General features: G+C 43.0%; 1 protein-coding gene and 1 long non-coding RNA gene across 6 annotated transcripts in view; one reads left to right on the forward strand and one right to left on the reverse strand.

The window, feature by feature from the left end:
- Positions 1-1714: 1714 nt before the first annotated feature.
- Positions 1715-9726, reverse strand: LOC102151264. Of its 3 annotated transcripts, none has more exons than XR_005377111.1 (3): positions 8870-9726; positions 8560-8699; positions 1715-1733 (listed from the first exon to the last, which is right to left on the reverse strand). It is a non-coding gene; the product is annotated as an uncharacterized LOC102151264 (long non-coding RNA). The 3 variants fall into 3 exon arrangements; XR_005377110.1 differs by lacking the exon at positions 1715-1733 and adding an exon at positions 3708-6944 and having other exon boundaries at positions 8870-9725; XR_005377109.1 differs by lacking the exon at positions 1715-1733 and having other exon boundaries at positions 8546-8699; positions 8870-9719.
- U2SURP (U2 snRNP associated SURP domain containing) overlaps positions 9109-17057 on the forward strand; it is a 54258-nt gene continuing 46309 nt past the window's right edge. For 2 of the 3 annotated variants that reach the window (XM_038571118.1, XM_038571119.1), the window contains exon 1: positions 9109-9253. In XM_038571118.1, the coding sequence (XP_038427046.1) occupies positions 9209-9253 (45 nt within the window). In that variant the 5' untranslated portion in view covers positions 9109-9208. The remainder of the gene's footprint in view (positions 9254-17057) is intronic. The other variant, XM_038571120.1, reaches the window with a different exon arrangement.

The raw sequence follows: 17057 nt of genomic DNA on the forward strand, positions 1-17057 counted from the left end.
AATGGCACAAGGTAGGTCACAAGTTGAGGCGTGATCTCTTGGTGATCTAAGCCAAGCCTCCATTTGGACTGCCAGCTCATGGCCAATGAGACTTCCAAGATGTTGCCCTTTGCTAGTTGTCTTGATTTGCCATCAAGTGCCACAAGGTACGTACCTTCAGTTACGTACACCTTTGCCACATGCACACATGCACACACACACTCACTCACTTAGGAACACCATTTCTAGCATATGCCATCTAGACCATCTTAAGTTTTATCTTGTTGATAAAATAACTGCTACATGGTAGTCTTCTCACCAGGATCATAGCTAAAATAGCAATTTTTGTTGCCTTCAACATGTCACCAGCCCATTTCTGGGCTCTATGCTTCTTGACACCACTTTTACATATCTTTTATTTCTCAGGCACTTTTAGTTTTTTAAAAAAGCCTCTGCTAATTACTATTGTCAAAGGAATTCTAGATATCAATAAGTAATTTGGGTACTTTTTTTTGGTGAGGGAGGGTGAAAGGAGAGAAAACTGCTATTATCATTGAAATCTTGTCAGGATAGCATTGTGGGGTGGGGCAGGTGATCAAGTTTATCAGAATCTTAATCTCACACAGAACACATCCTCCTTGAAGGCTGTTCCCTGACTATTCCTAGAAGCAGCTGGGATTTCTCTAAGCACAAGAGTTAAGTCTGAATTTTAGCTGTTTCTTTCTCCCTCGTATCTTCCTTTTTTTAGAGCCTGATTTTTCTGTCAGTGCCTGCAGTTCTTGGTCATGCCACCTCAAAGAATGAAGAGGTAGACCAGAGTGGTGGACAGCAAAGTAAGGTTTATTGAATGATAGCAAAGTAATAGTACAAAGTTCTGGAGGAGGGGGCCTGTGAGGGTTGCCACTGGAGTTTCTAAGTCTAGGGGTTTCTATGGGCTTGTTGGTGGGCTGTTTTAATGGGATTAACCCTCCCTGTGCCTGTCATCCAATGAGGTTTTTGTCATCTCTCTATCACATGGGAAAGAATGCAGGGATCCTTCCAGGGAGGTGTAAAATCCTTTTGGTTTCCTCTTAGGGTGGGAGGCCCCTTGTCCTTGCCTGCCTCCCAACTATCCTTCATCATTCCCCACTCTGAAGAGGTAACCCTAACTGCTATTAGGGAAATAGGGTGACCACTGATCTACCTACTTCCTGGTGGTGGTGGTGGGGGTGGAGGGGGGGGGGTGATTAGGGTTGGGTTGGATGGAGTGGCAGTCAAGGTTCCTGTAGTTCTGCCTATCAAGGGGTCCCCTGTAGAAGTCTGGTTTGACCACCATGTGAGGCTCCATCTGAACTACCATTTGGAGTTTGATGACCTTTATCTGGAAGATATAAAGTGGGTTAGGCCATTAAGGAGGCAATTACCCAAAGCACAATGCAAGACCAAGCATAGCTAGGGGTCCTGCAAGAGATAGAGGGTGTTTTGGTAAATTCCCCACATACTGTGAGGAGAGGTTGGGTGAAAGCAATGTAGTAAGAATTGATGGGATATGGAGAAAAAGACTTATCTGTGTCTTGTCACTTCAAGATGAATTTGAGGTCCTCTCTTGGTTCACAGATGGATTTTGGTTCCTTGTTATTAGTCCCCATTGGGGACCAATGTTTGACTCTGGAATGGTGGATCCAGGCTTCAAATTAAGGTACTTTGACTTCTGTTGGAATGGCTAAAATTGTATACAGGCCTTCCCAGACTGGCTCTAACAAGCACTTGGGTCCCTGGGGTGAAATGAGACAGGTTGGTTATATTGGGGCTGAAAGTTGGGAAGCTCCTTGCAAGAGGGATAAAATGATTTATCCAAGACTTTCTTGTCTATCAGCAGGTCATATCTCAGATAGGCTCAACCTCTTTTTCATGAGAATGTTCCTAATTTGGAGTAAGGCAATAGGGAGTCGACACCCGATTTTGGCTTCTCTCTCTCTTTCTTCCTTTTTAAAAGATTTTATTTACTCATGAGAGACAGAGAGAGGCAGAGACATAGGCAGAGGGAGAAGCAGGCTCCCTGTAGGGAGCCTGATGTAAGGCTCGATCCCAGGACCCTGGGATCATAACCTGAGCTGAAGGCAGACAGTCAACGACTGAGCCACCTAGGTGTCCCTTTGGCTTTTTCCTGTGCTACTTAATTTTTCCAAGAATTGAAGTCTTCAGATACAATGTGATAGATAATGCCCCAAACCTTGGATATTCTGTTATGACTCTGAAGGGACTGGGGGAGTTCAAACTGAGGAATTTACTAGAGCCTTTATCACTTCTGAGGCTTTTTTGGTTCTATGGGGGAAGGACTCAACCCAGTGTGTGAAGGCATCTACCCAAACCAGGAGGTAGCTGTACCCATGTATTTTAGGCATGTGTGAAGTCCATTTGCCAATCTTCCCCAGGGTAACCTCTTCCCGGCTGTATGCCTCTGGGGACTTGGGGATGGGAGAATGGGTTATTCTTTTCCTATCCCAGAGTTACTTTCTTCCCACTCCATAGTTCGTGTTGTAGCTTTGGAAATCAGGAGATCGGGCAGGGGGCTCCTGGGTGGCTCAGGGGTTGAGTGTCTGCCTTTGGCTCAGGTGGGCTCCTGGGATTGAGTCCTGCATCAGGCTCTCTGCAGGGAGCCTGCTTCTCCCTCTGCCTCTCTCTTTCATGAATAAAATCTTAAAAAAAAAAAAAAAAAAAAGCTGGGCATGGCAGCCAGCCACAAGTCACCAGATCCAGCTCTTTGCTTAAATATCCTACTGGCTGTTGATCTGGCTTCAGGGCCTGGGTTAGGACACCCAAAGCCATTCCTTTTCTGTCACATACCAGTTATAAAGCTGGGGTATTGGCAAGGCCCTCTTGAGATTTTTTAAAAAAGCTTTCTCTGACTCTGGATCCCACATTAATAGATGGGTACCAGCTGTCTGAGGTCTTGAGAGGATCCCAGCTGGGGTCTTGAGGAGGTATAGCCGGGCCTCCAGTTTGAAACTGAAGCCACCCCTGGCCTCACCCAGCCTTTGATCCCCGTATCTTTCAGCAGAGGCCAGAATCCCATGTTTTTCTGCTTCAGAGAGGGTCTGATTTAACAGAAGCATTACACCCAATTTGGAAAACTTTGAGGTCCCTGTTTGTCATAGGTCTTGTAGTGGCACCTCCCCTTGGTCCATCTTCAAGCACTACCTATTATTGCAGAGGATAAAGCCCTCAAGCACAGGCAAGAATTCCAGGATAGGGCAGGACAGGTAAGGGGAACTGATCTTACCCTAGGAAGGATGAAGCCAAGTGTGGAGACTCCCCTGTGGACTCCATTTGCCTATGGACTTTGGACGTAGTGTTCCTTTGTTCCTCCCCACCGGGTGAGTGGGGGGGTTAGGTGGGGAGGAGGGGCAGAAGAGAGCAGCCAGGAGAGGCTGGGATCAATCCTACATTGCTGAGATCAGAAGAAAATGAACCACCTTTTCCCCAGTTAAAACCAAGAAGGCAAAGTCTCTCAGGTAGCCGTGTCTCATCCTCCAACTTGTATTGTGACCATGTGCCAGAACAAAGGAAAATGAGTTGCTTTTGCCCAGTTAAAACCAGGAAGTCATCCAAGTAAATGATTATTGAGTTATGGATCTCATTTTTTAAAAATTTTTATTTATTTATTTATGATAGTCACACACACAGAGAGAGAAAGAGAGAGGCAGAGACATAGGCAGAGGGAGAAGCAGGCTCCACGCTCCGGGAGCCCAACGTGGGATTCGATCCCGGGTCTCCAGGATCGCGCCCTGGGCCAAAGGCAGGCGCCAAACCGCTGCGCCACCCAGGGATCCCTGGATCTCATTATATGGATCTCACTTCCTATAGCCTATGTCAGGAAAGGGACTCTAAAGGAGTAAGGTTCTTGTCAAGGAATTACCCATCTACAAGAATAGAACTTCCACCTCAGTTCCTCATCTTTACCTGATGTGTGGCCCTAGCTACTCACACAACTGAGGCCAGAGCCCCTGTCCTCTTTGTGGGGGTGCTGGGAGTAGTCTTGTTTACCCAGGCTTGGCCCTACCTCCAGAGAATGACTGGTTTCCCCCACTCATAAGACTCCCTTAGAAGTCAATGGACAAACTAGACTTTTTTTTAGTAGAGTTGTTCTGTTGGGCATAGCCACCTAATCAGATTTTAGTAGAATTGTTGTCTTGTATAGCCACATGGAGGGACAAGATGGGACACCCAGGGAGGGGAAATCCAGCTGGGATAAGCCCTGATGGAACCACAAAGTTGGGAGATCCCTTAGATCTTAGTTCTTTTGCCCTACCTGGCCATTCCTCATATAGGTGTTGTAGCCAGTCTGAGGGGTGTCCTAGTACTGCCCAAGATAGGAGGGGTCACAAACAGGAGACAGTTTCTCATGTCACTGTGATTAAGATCCCTTGGAGGCCACTCTAACCACTCACAAGAGAATGTCTGGGGGATTGTCCTGGTTTTTCCTACTTGTTCTCATAGGGGAAGAATCAGATGAGAAAATAGTAGAGGGGCTTCTCTTTGGATGCCTGGATGGTCAAGTAAGGAAAGAGAGCCGTTGGGTATCCAAAGGGTAACCTTCGTTAGGTCCCTCAATTGCTGCTCGTTTTTTTCTATATTCCTTACATCTGGTGTACCCTGAAAGGAGTTCTGAATCCTTACCAAATCAACATTCCCAAATTCTGTTGGGGATCAGTCGGAAAGGAGCCCAGAGAGCCTGTCACCGGAGACTTCAGAATGGCAGTTGCGCTAATTGCTCTTACATGGCTGATGGGTGCCCACTGTTTCAACAAACAAAATGGAGGTGGGGGGGGAGACAGAGATACCTGTTGCCCACTACTCACGGTTAGTTGTCCTTAATGGTGGAGATCCTGGGATGAGCCCCCGTAAATGTTATAGGATTTTTTTCTCTGTCAGTGCCCACAGTTCTTGGTCATACCACTTCGAAGAATGAAGAGGTAGACCAGAGTGGTGGCCAGAAAAGCAAGGTTTATTGAGTGACAGCAAAGTGATAGTACAAAGTCCCGGAGCGGGGGTACTTCGAGGGTTGCCACTGGAGTTCCTAAGTCTAGGGGTTTCTGTGGGCTTGTTGGTGGACGGTTTTTTTTTTTTTTTTTCTTTTTTTTTTTCTTTTTTTTTTTGGTGGACGGTTTTAATGGGATTAACCCTCCCTGTGTCTGTCATCCAATAAGGTTTTTGCCATCTCTCTATCACATGGGAAAGGATGGAGGGCTCCTTCCAGGTGTAAAATCCTGGAGGGTGGTTTCCTCCCTGTCTGCCTGCCTTCCAACTATCCTTCATCACTGGCATATGCTAGAAATTCAGTAACTGCCAAATAAACAAATGGATGAGATTATGCTTTCACCAGCCTCTATCTTGAAGTCTAGAGAGCAGGGAGAGGCTGCTTAAGAAATTCTGTAGAATGAAAGCACCACCAAGTAGAAACAGTCTATTGGCGCACCACAGGAGACTTTGGCTTTGGGGCAATCCTTTGTAAGGTCTCTTTCATTGTATGTACTGTTAAATGATACTTTTGTTTCAGCCTCTCCAATCCACCTTTTATCCCCCTATTTCAAAAGAAATTTAACATTTGGGAGGTCCCTAAAAGCTTTGTGGGTCCTAGGCACTGAGCCTTTGTGCCTAATGGGTAAGTGGTTCTCATTGGTGCTGGGAGACCGATTATTGAATATTATGTTCATCATCACTAGTAAGACTTAAATTGTACATGAGAAGTAGAAAACTCAAATGCCTTCAAGCAGGCCAGATGTGGGGCATTTGTCCTCTGGTGAACCAAGAGGTTGCTATGGCTCACCTCCACTGATTGTTAGACTTCCCTTTTTTTAAAAAAAATATTTTTTTCATGGTTTTATTTTATTTTTTAAATTTAAATTCAATTTGCCAACATACAGTATAACACCCAGTTCATCCCATCAAGTGCCCTCCTTAGTGCTTTCCTATTTTTTCAAGGAACACTGGAAAACTTAAGTATAAAAACATAAAATCTACCAGTTTTAAAGTGCCAGCTGAAATTTCAAAGAACAAAAACCTCCTTGGGTGAAGCAAATAAAACACCTCTGTGGACTGCATCTGTCACGACTTGCAATCTCTGTTGAACATAGCTGCAGGGAAAGCCCTTTTAAACAGATGACAGGGACTAGAGAACCAACATTATTAGGAGACAAAGAGCCTGGTTTTAGTGTGACTGTAAAAAAGTAATACTAACTGTAGTAAATTGTAGGATTTTCTTACTATTTAGGTGTAGTCCCTTGTCAATAGTAATTTTGAATCTAAAAGTTTCAGATTCTGTAATATTCCATTCGTAAGATTCATGCTACGTCATCCTCCTTAATTTGTGGTTTGAGTAATAGGGCCAAGATTTTGTGACACATATGTGTTGAGGAAAACTTTGCTCATAATCATGATTGTGAGTTTTTAAAAGTGTATTTAGTTAGGCCTTAATAAAGACCTATGTATTCCTTCTTGTCAAGTCACATTTGTCTGGCTTCCTTTGGGACTTCACTGTATGAAAAAGAAGAGAAGGAAGAAGTCTGTGTTCCTTTATTTCTAACTCTTTAGGGGAAATCATTTGGCAAAAATTATCTCTCTGAGAAGTAGAACTTTGGGGATTTGAATGAATAGCATGCATTTATTCACTTTATAGACACAATCAGCCTGCAGCACTGCTGGAACATGGCTAGGCACAGCCAGTCCCACTCCTTCCTTCATCTCAGCTGATGATTTCACTTTCTAACCCTAGATTGTAAACAATTAAGGTCTAGTTTGATGAGCATTTTGAGTGGGAACCTATTAGGTTCCTATGGAAACAGAAGCAGAGTCTCTATCTTAGGCAGACTTGGTGGCAGGGAGGGAGGTCTGTAAGGCTTTCTGGAGGAAGTGACATCTTCAGGAAGAGCATGCAATTGATTATCTTTCAATTAGGAGACCAGGATGAGGGTGGGAGAAGAAGCCTGGAGTTGAAAAAGTGTGATAAAATCTGAAACTTGGAAATAAATTCAATTGGACTGGAGACTGCAGAGCATCATTCCAATTTAATTTCAAAGCCCAGCACTTGTCACTTTTTGATTATGTCCTGTTTGCTTACTTGTTTGTTGTCTGTTCTTCCCTCCCCATCTGCTCACGCAGAGCAGGAGCCCCATCTGCTGACTCCTCAAGTGCCAGATCCACAAGACTGCTTTTACTGAAGGCCTGCCATAGGTCAGATCCTGTGATAAGTGCTTCCCTCATGGTTTTCCCTCTCCCCTCCCCAACACCAACCAGCAGACAAAATTTTACTTCTTCAGAGTTGGCTCAAATGCTCCCTTCTCTGTGAAACCTCCCCATCTCTTTACCCAATCCTTACTCTCAGAATTACTTCTTTTAGAGTTCCCACGCTTTGATTTCTCCTTAGGGCATCAATCTAATCCTGCTGCTCCTTTCCTCCATTCTTTTAGCTTTGTCTCTGTAAACCTCTTAACACTTTGGACAGGATTTTACACACAAAACGGGGCTCAAAAATATTTTGAATAACTGAATTTGGGAGAGAAAGCGATGAATCCTTCTTCCCTTCCAGCAGTCCTGAGAGCAATCTTTTAAAACATGAAGTCTGACATGACAGCCCTACTTAACCTTGTTGAAGGCCACTTTTATCTCAGACTAGAATTCTTTTTTTTTTTTTTTTAAATATTTATTTATTTATGATAGAGAGAGAGAGAGGCAGAGACACAGGCAGAGGGAGAAGCAGGCTCCATGCAGGGAGCCCGACATGGGACTCGATCCTGGGTCTCCAGGATCCTGCCCTGGGCTGAAGGCGGCGCTAAACCGCTGAGCCACCCGGGCTGCCCTCAGACTAGAATTCTAACTCCTAAGCACCCTGCTCATTCAGGGCCCTATGTGAACGTACTCCCACCCATCTCTCTAGCCATGACCCTCTCTATACCTTCTTGTAAAACTTGAGTGCTTATGGTGACTGCACACCGGCTGTAATGATTCACGTCACCAGGCTTTAATTTCAACTATTCCCTTTACCTGGAATGCCCTTTTCATTTTCCTTACCTGGCTCAGTTGAGGCAAGATCTTCTTAAGCAAGTCCCCCTCCCCCCTCCCCCCCCCCCCCCCCGCCTTTTTTAAAGTAGTCTTCATGCCCAGTGTGGAGCCCATCTCCGGGGCCTGAACTCACAACTATAATATTAAGACCTATGCTGAGATCAAGAGTCGGAAGCGGCTTAACCCAGTCACCCAGGCACCCCAAGTGTTCCTTCTTTGAATACAGATCCTATTAAGAACTTTAAAAAGGTACTAAGTACGGAAAAGCTTACGGTGCTCCCCTCCATTTGTGTGATTAAAAATGAAAACAGGGCAGCTCGGATGGCTCAGAGCTTTAGCGCCAGCTTCAGCCCAGGGCGTGATCCTGGAGCCCCGGGATCGAGTCCTGCATCGGGCTCCCTGCGTGGAGCCTGCTTCCCCCTCTGCCTGTGTTTCTGCCTCTCATGAATAAGTAAATAACATCTTAAAAAAAACAATACTAAACCATGAAATGCGATTTTAAATGACACAGAGCTTTCAAGTGCGCTAGATTTAGAATACCGTCTATTTATGATTTTCTCTCATTCTCCGTCCCTGCAGGTACCCATTTTGCAGATCCCCGAACAGTCCATCGGAAACTCCACTGCTGGATTCTCAGGTTGGGTCAAACGCTCCTTTTTCTCCACTTTCCAGGCACCGTTCTATGCGAAAAGTAACGTAGAGCAAGTTGCGAGTTCGCCTTTCGCGCGCTATGGGGTTAAGCTCCGGGGCTGTCGCAAAACCCGTCTTGGGCCGCTGAGCGCGGGACACCCCCCCCGCCCCGCCCCCGGACCCAGCGCGTATCTTCTCTAAGGATCCTTTCCCTCCTCACCCAGGAAATTCAACTGGCTCGCGCCTATCGGGGGCTGGCGCCGGGAAACAAGTGAAACCTCAGCCGGTCCTGAAGGTCAGCACGAGGAGACGCTCCAAAATCCCAGAACCGCACGAAAGGCGGAGCCCCGGGAACACCCAGGAAATCGCGCAAAGCGGTCTGGGCCGGGGAAATTGCTGACACCGGAAGTCACGTGGCACAGCTCCGCCCGCATTCCCTATCTCGGCAGTCGACTCCTCAGTCTTGCAGGCGCCTCTGGCGGGCTCCGCCGAGATCCGCTCTCTCGGCGCTCGACTCGCCCGTGCTGCTGCGGCCGCCGAAGGAGGGGCAAAGCTCAAGATGGCGGACAAAACGCCAGGCGGATCTCAGAAGGCCAGTTCGAAGGTAATTTCTTAGAGGACTTCGTAAGTCAGTGAGTTTATAGCTGTCATCTGGAGCCTACGGGCGCTTCTGGCCAGCCGGAGGAGCCTGGAATGGGGGTCCGCGCTCTGGTCACGGCTGTAGGCCCCGCCGCCGACGCACTGTGGTGCGCAGGTTGAGAGGCCTGGTATCTCCCCTCAGTCCCAGGCTGGATTCGGCTCGAGACCCGCGGGCCCGGGCTGGGTGGCGTGAGTAGCTCGGCCTGCGTTTGGCATTGGAGCGAAACCAGGGATTTAGATTGAGGTTCGAAGCCGCGAAAACGCGCCCGTGCGTTCCTGTTTGTTGAGCCCTGAGGCCGCCGGACAGCACCTGGGGAGAGGCGGGAATCGCCTCCCGGTGCCTGAGCGTTTGCCTCCCTTCCCTCAGTTCTACGGTTTTTTGGATCTCGCCACGCTTCCGGTCGCCCTCGGGTTCCCCCCTTGCCCTCCGGGGAGTAAATAACGACGGCTCGGGCTGCAAGTCGTGAGGGGAGGGCCGAGGGTGGAGGGGCGCGCGAGGTGCGGGAAGTGCAGAGGCGGGAGCGGCTCTCGCCTGCAAGAGCCGCGTCGCCAAGGTTAAAGCTGCGCCCCACACGTGGTCTTATCTCACTTAAGAGGAAGTATCAAACGAGCCCTTCTTTTGAGGGTTGGTTTTCAAGGACTCGGGGTCCCCTGCATCACCAGGTCGTGTGTTCCACCCAAGCCCTTAGAAGCCGCTTAAGACCGACTGTTAAATTCATTTTTGAGTCCACAGGGAACGATGTGCAAGTGTTGAGAAACCATTGAGCTGTAGAAGTAGTTTAGCGGTAGGTTAGGTGGGTGGCCAGCATCAGGTCTTCCTCGTTGCCATCTTGGGTCGGTCCTTAAGTTTTTTTTTTTTTTTTTTTTTTTCTTCTTTGAGTTTCTCATCTCCAAGACGATATTACAAGTAATAGATCCTGCCCGGGGTAGTTCTTAAGCTTTTTCGGTACTAGTGCAGGAAGTTGCATAACCGCTCCAGGTTCCAGGGGCTGTTAACATCTTGCAGAGCATGTATGATCCTAAATCGGTTATTAGGAAGTTAGGTTTACGGTGGACCTGGCGAGCCCTACCTCTAGTTTGCTGTGAGAAACAACCCATTTTATAAGAGCTTTGTCAGTTTCTAATCACATCCTTTATGCCATTTTGTGAATGGTGGTTCATAATTAGTTTGTAATCAGTAATGTCTTTACCACACTCATCCTTTAATTTTGTAGAAACTATGGTAGAGGGTCAATTTCGGCTGTTTTATCTCCCTGCTTTTTACTCCTTGTCAGTTTCTTCCCTTTGCAGCACTGTATCCGCCGGCGTGGAGGGGGATAGTTGGGTACATCACTCAGGCCACTTTCTCAAAGATTTACAAAAACAGCCCTGCTTGCTGCTATTAGGGAACCGTTGCTAAAGCTACTACACGCATAATAGTTCGAGCATAAGCCGCGCAATTTTAGTTTCTTCTCAAGGTAATATTTTAAGTATCTCCTACTCGATGCCTTGGATACATTGAAAACATTTTAATGTACATGTTCATCCTTCTAAAGTAGTACCTCTGGTGGTCCTGAATGTGTGGCTGTTCCTATAAGTAAATTGTTGGGTCTTCCAGTAATAAATCTTTTCGGTTTGTGTATTGCTTTAGATTATCATCAGTTCATGCTATTAAGAACTGTATTATTTACAGTTCATGTTGTAAAAGGAATCAGTATCTCAGGACTCAGATGATACCAATGTGATATTCTCCATTAATGTGGAGGGCTGCATGACGCAGTTAAAGATTATGGATTTTGATAACAAGCAAAAGACATTTGGATTTAAATCTTGAATTGATAAGTATATTTGCGATATTAAGGCAGGTTGCTTAAACTCTTGAGCTTCACTTTTCTCGTTTGTAATATGGATGTAATCTCTGTTTTACAGAGTTGATGTAAGGATTAAGCGAATTAATGTCTACAAAGTACATAATAAATCTTAGTTCCTTTTTCCTCTCTCCTTTTTGTCCTTAGAGGAAATAAAAAGTGCTTACTTTTCAAAATGTTGGTTAAATTCTAATCTAAGGTTTAGTTAGAATCAAGACTTTGATTCTATCATTCTAACTATCATATAATGACTGCCCAGATTGCTGCTTTCTGTTTCTCATATAAAAGTCTAGAATTTATTGGAGTATTAGATCATTTTGGCAAATATTTGGAATTTCTAGCCTTTGATCTCTGGTTTGATTTTCCTTCTTCTTGGAGAGCAGATAAGTGACATTCTACAATACAGATGGAATGAACAGATTCTTCAGTTTCATGCTCTTTTTTTTTTTTTAATTTTTATTTATTTATGATAGTCACAGAGAGAGAGAGAGAGAGAGAGAGAGAGAGAGAGGCAGAGACACAGGCAGAGGGAGAAGCAGGCTCCATGCACCGGGAGCCCGACGTGGGATTCGATCCCGGGTCTCCAGGATCGCGCCCTGGGCCAAAGGCAGGCGCTAAACCGCTGCGCCACCCAGGGATCCCCCATGCTCTTTTTTGTTAGTTGAATTCCCATTGACATAGGTTGGGATGTTTGTTAATCATAGTTCTACACATTGAGGAAAATATTACTTTAAAAACGTACCAGGGAATGTAATGTACAGCATGGTGACTATAGTTCATAATACCGTATTGCATATTTGAAAGTTGCAAAGAGATTTTGAAAGTTCTCATCACAAGAAAAAAAACTTCTGCGTGGTGACATGTTAATTAGGCTTATTGTGATTATTTTGTAATATGTACAGATACTAAGTCATTATGTTGTATACCTGAAACAAATTTTTTGTATGTCAATTGTACTTCACTAAAAATAAATTAAAAAATAAAATGTTCAATATGCAGAGTTTTTTAAATTGACGATGGCAAAATTATTTGATGTGCCTTAATAATAATTATTTTCTATGCATTTATTTCTGTTTATCACCAGACAGAAATATTGCTTTAGAGGAAAGGGTTGTTAGTATCATGTTGTAGCTTTGATTTTGGGAAGAGAGATAATAACTGTTCCCTTAGAAAGTTGTTAAACATAATTGCTTAGAATTTAATTTATAAAGATTAATATTTTGATTTTAAGAATTTTATTTGCTTGCACAGCAAAATGAAGATATGAAGAGAATGTGATATTTTCTTTACTTCCGCATGTCCTGTGTGGGTTATACTGCTAATATAATGGAATTATGTGCCCTGGTTTGTTTGTTTTAGATTTTTATTTATTTATTTATTTATTCATGAGAGGCAGAGGAGAAGCAGGCTCCATGCAGGGAACCCGATGCAGGACTCGATCTGGGGCCTCAGGATCAGGCCCTGAGCCAAGGAAGACGCTCAACCGCTGAGCCCCCTGGGCGTCCCAATACGTGCCCTGTTATTTCCCTCTCTGACAGCGTTTCTTTTTTGCCATATTGTCAAAAACTGGGTTAGGTAAATTTACGAGCAGGTAGAAGAGAGTGCTGGCTGCTTTGGACAGTTAGTGCTAAATTGGTTAGGGAACCGTTTTAATTGCTGATTAACAAAAACATTTCACTTTTAAGAAATAAGTAAAATGAAGATACATTCAAGGCTTGTGATCCTTAGGTATTTATTACTGCTTGTGTACACTCTTTTGTTGGTACCTGAAAATATGTAACATTTAAATAAACACAAATCTTGAAAATTAGGTTCTTCATGGTTTCCAGCTTTGAGTGAAAATTTGTTATGGTGTGACTGTAACCTTATCTTAAAATATAAGGTGGATAGTTTTATGGGTGGAAGGTTGTCTTTTTGGTTGGAGAGTGGAATTACAACTTCTGTTGATTGATACTCTTAGAAATTTGAGTATTTGTAGCACTGTTCCTTGAATATGACTTGATGTTTTTAAAAATTTCCTATCTTGTTGGATTGGTTTTCTGAAAGCGCAGTTTTTATTTTTTTTATTTTTATTCCTGAAGGTTTATTCTTTCTGGAAGGTAAACCCTATGGAAGATTCTCATTTTCCTTTGTGGCATATGAAAGAGGGGGTTCATCTGGTGTGCAAGTTGAAGACTCCTGCTTCTCTACCACTTTTTTATGAAGAGCATCATTTTTAATTTAATTTTTAAAAAAGATTTTATTTATTTATTCATGAGAGACATAGAGAGAGGCAGAGACACAGGCCGAGGGAGAAGCAGGCTGCATGCAGGGAGCCCGACATGGCACTTGATCCCCGGTATCCAAGGATCTCGCCCTTGGGCTGAAGGCGGCACTAAACTGCTGAGCCCCCCGGGCTGCCCTCATTTTTCTTATTTTTAAATAAAAATAAAAACTTGGCTACAGGATATTAAACTTGAAAACATTACTATTAGAAATAACTTGCCTCAAAAAAAAAAAAAGAAAGAAATAACTTGCCTCTTTTACTACTATTAAGTAGTTTTAATATTTTATTGCAGACCAGCCATGTGTTAGATATTTTGCTGAAATAACTTTTCAAAAAGCAGGATGCATTTGCCAGTAGCACTTGAGGCTATATGGTACTGTTAGCTGTGTCTTCCTTTCAGGAGTTAAATTTTTTAACTTTCCTCAGTTTAGATTGACTACAGGACATTCAAAATGTACTTACAACTTTTTGTGTATTGGTAGTGTTTTAAATGTAATTTTAAAGATCATTTCAGGTTTTTAATTTCACTTTATCTTAACATTGTACACATCTTAGTGATTTATAAAGTTGTTTTGAGAGGTGGCCCTTGGTTTGCCTTGGAGAGTGGTATTAAGGTAGGTAGCTGCTACTTGTTAGTGAGTGGACAGCAAAGTATCTAGACGGTAGAGCGTAACTTAGTTTTGTTGGGTAGGTACTTACTCCAGTAGGTTAAGCCAACAAGTGTATTGGGTCTTCGTTACTTGCAGGTCTTGTGCTTAACTTTGAGGAAGAAAACATTGAATAAGACTATACAAACTGGGGAGTATGCTCTCTAGTGGAAGAAAATCAACACGTAATAGTACAGAGTAGAGGTATCTAAAAGTTTAGAGAGAAGTGACAGCTGGTTAATAGAGGATGGGAAGGAGAAGGCTCCAAGAATAGAGAAATTTGATTGAGTTCTTCTAAACAATGAGCAGAGGTTTGAAGGGTGGAGAGAGGGATATAAAAAGAAATGGGTGAGGTAAAGAAAAATAAATCTGGGAAATGGGTTGGTAAATGATTTCGTGTATTAGCCAGTGCATAGGGCGCTTGCATAGGGAATAAAAGTTGCTGAAATGGAAAGGTAAGTTTGGGATAAATGGTGGAGATTTTGAATACTACAGAGTAAAATTAGAGAGCCATGGAAAATTTGAGGCAGCAAAGTCTTTTTTTTTTAAAGATTTTATTTATTTATTCATGAGAAACAGAGAGAGAGAGGCAGAGACACAGGCAGAGGGAGAAGCAGGCTCCATGCAGGGAGCCTGATGTGGGACTCGATCCTGGGTCTGCAGGATCAGGCCCTGGACTGAAGGTGGTGCTAAACCGCTGAGCCACCCGGGCTGCCCAGCAAAGTCCTTTAGGAAAGAATTCTTGGAACATACTTTAAAAGGATTTGGGAGTGAGGAGGATCAGTTTGAAGTTTGTTGCAGTGCTCCTGATAAATATTGAGGATTGTTTCAGAAATCTCACCTCAGATCTTCTCTGAGAAGCTTTTCCTAACATCTTCCCTACCCCCATTAAGATTTGCCTGCTACCTCTGCTCTAGTGGCCATTGTTTTACTTTACTTGTTTAAAAAATACTTATATTGGCTTTATTTATAAACAGTTAAAGCTAAAAACAGTCTAATGTTTATTGACAGGGAGAAAGAAAAACAAACAATGGAATACTTAGAAAATGGTGTGATCATACAATCGTATATTACTGAGCAATACAAAATAGTGAACTCGTAAAACTCAACAAGAATGAAACTTGAAGCATAGTGATTTAATGATTGAGGGATAGAAGCCAGACTCAAAAGAGTAAATAATGTATAATTCCATTCATATGAAGTCCGAGAACCAGCAAAACTAATGTATAGAAATAGAAGTAAGAAAATGGTTGCCTAGAGAGAATGGACGAAGAGAATCAATTGGAAAGAGGCAGGAGGGGACTTTCTGGGGGTCATGAAAATGTTCTATTTCTTGTTTTGGGTGGTAGTTACACTAGTGTACACAACTTCCAAAACTCCTGAAACTGAACACCAAGATCTGTGCATTTTATTGTATGTTAATAATGCTATAATAAAAAATGAAAATGAAGATCACAGGGTTTTATTTATTGCTTTTTTGACTCAATATTACATTGTGAGTGTTTTCTTGTGTCCTCCAGTACTTTTTGAAATAATGTTTTGATGGCTACTTATTTCATTATATAAATATATTAAAATTGAGTTTATAATTATTAAGATTAATCCCAAATTTTATAAAACGCACTGATGAATTTTCTTTTATATCTTAGTATCTTGTTTTGTGTCCATTTGTGATTATGGGAACATTATATTTAAGCTTTTATATCAGGGAAATCTGGTGTTAGCAATGAGGATTAAGGGTCTTTCATCATTAGATGTTTCCTGCTGGACCTCCTTCCCTCCCTTCCTTCCTCCCTTCCTCCCATCTTCCCTTCCTCTCCCCTTCTCCTCTCTCTCCTTCTTCCTTTCTCTTTTTTCTTTCTCCCTCCACCCTACTTCCTGCCTACTGTATTTTACCCTGCCTACTGTATCTTACCCAGCTTTTTATTTGGAAAAAATTCAGTTCTACAGAAAAATCACATGAAAGCAGAGTATAATGTATACCTTGTATATCTTTCACCTAGGTTCCCCAGTTCTTAACGACTCTTTCTTTTATTAGCTTCTAAAGGCAGGGGGTATGTCTTATTTTACTAATATAAGGCATAGTACCAGTAAGTGGTTGAATTAAGGGAAGATCTGGACCACAATTGTGTCTTTAGAAAGAAAAATAAGAGTCCCTTTAGAAGAGCTGTATTAGGGGCCTGATGAACAGAATTTGACTCACGTGATTGTGACGGGATAAAGGGAGTCCAGGATGATCCTCTGTTATAATTGTTGCTGGCTAACACTGAGTAGTTACTGTTTGCTAGACACTGTTTTAAGTGCTTTAGTTTTTGTCCTTCACAACAATCCTATGAGGCAGGATGCTATTCAGCTTTATAAATGGAGGAACGAGGGCCAAGGTTACAAAACTGGTAAGTGCTAAAACCAGGAAGTCTGATTCCAGAATCTGTCCTCTTAAAAACATTTTACTCCTTCCATATTATGAGTGATTGAGAGATGATATAATCCAGTATCAGAAATAAGATCAATAGGAGAAGCTAGTTTGGAAGGAATTTTAAATATATTGAGTTTGAGGAGCTAGGAGACATTTGGGTGAAGATGTCCAGGAGGTAGATGTCCAGGAGGTAGTTTGACAACAGATTGGAACCCAGGAGAGGGACTAAGGTTGAAAATAAAGAATTAGAAGTCATCTCAGTACAATAAAGGTTTGATATGCTTCCTATAGGAAAGTGTTAAACTTGTGGAGATATAAATGATGCTTTAGAGTATAAGAGGAAAAAAAGACATTTTAGGAGTCAGTAATGGGAATAGAAAGCTGATGATGGAGAATGGCGGTTTTGGAGGAATGTTCTTACGGGTAGGTTGCTAAATAGAAAAAAATTTTTACTATCAGCCACCAACATACAGGGCCGTTAATAGTGTAGTTGGCTTTACCTTTCCTTAGCAATCATGAGAATGATCCATTTTTCTTTTGGATTCTTTTGCCATCCTTCACCACATCTGCATTATCTGCTTTCTCTGTCCTGA

This window comes from Canis lupus, chromosome 23 (assembly GCF_011100685.1).
Source record: "Canis lupus familiaris isolate Mischka breed German Shepherd chromosome 23, alternate assembly UU_Cfam_GSD_1.0, whole genome shotgun sequence".
Classification (NCBI taxonomy): domain Eukaryota; kingdom Metazoa; phylum Chordata; class Mammalia; order Carnivora; family Canidae; genus Canis; species Canis lupus.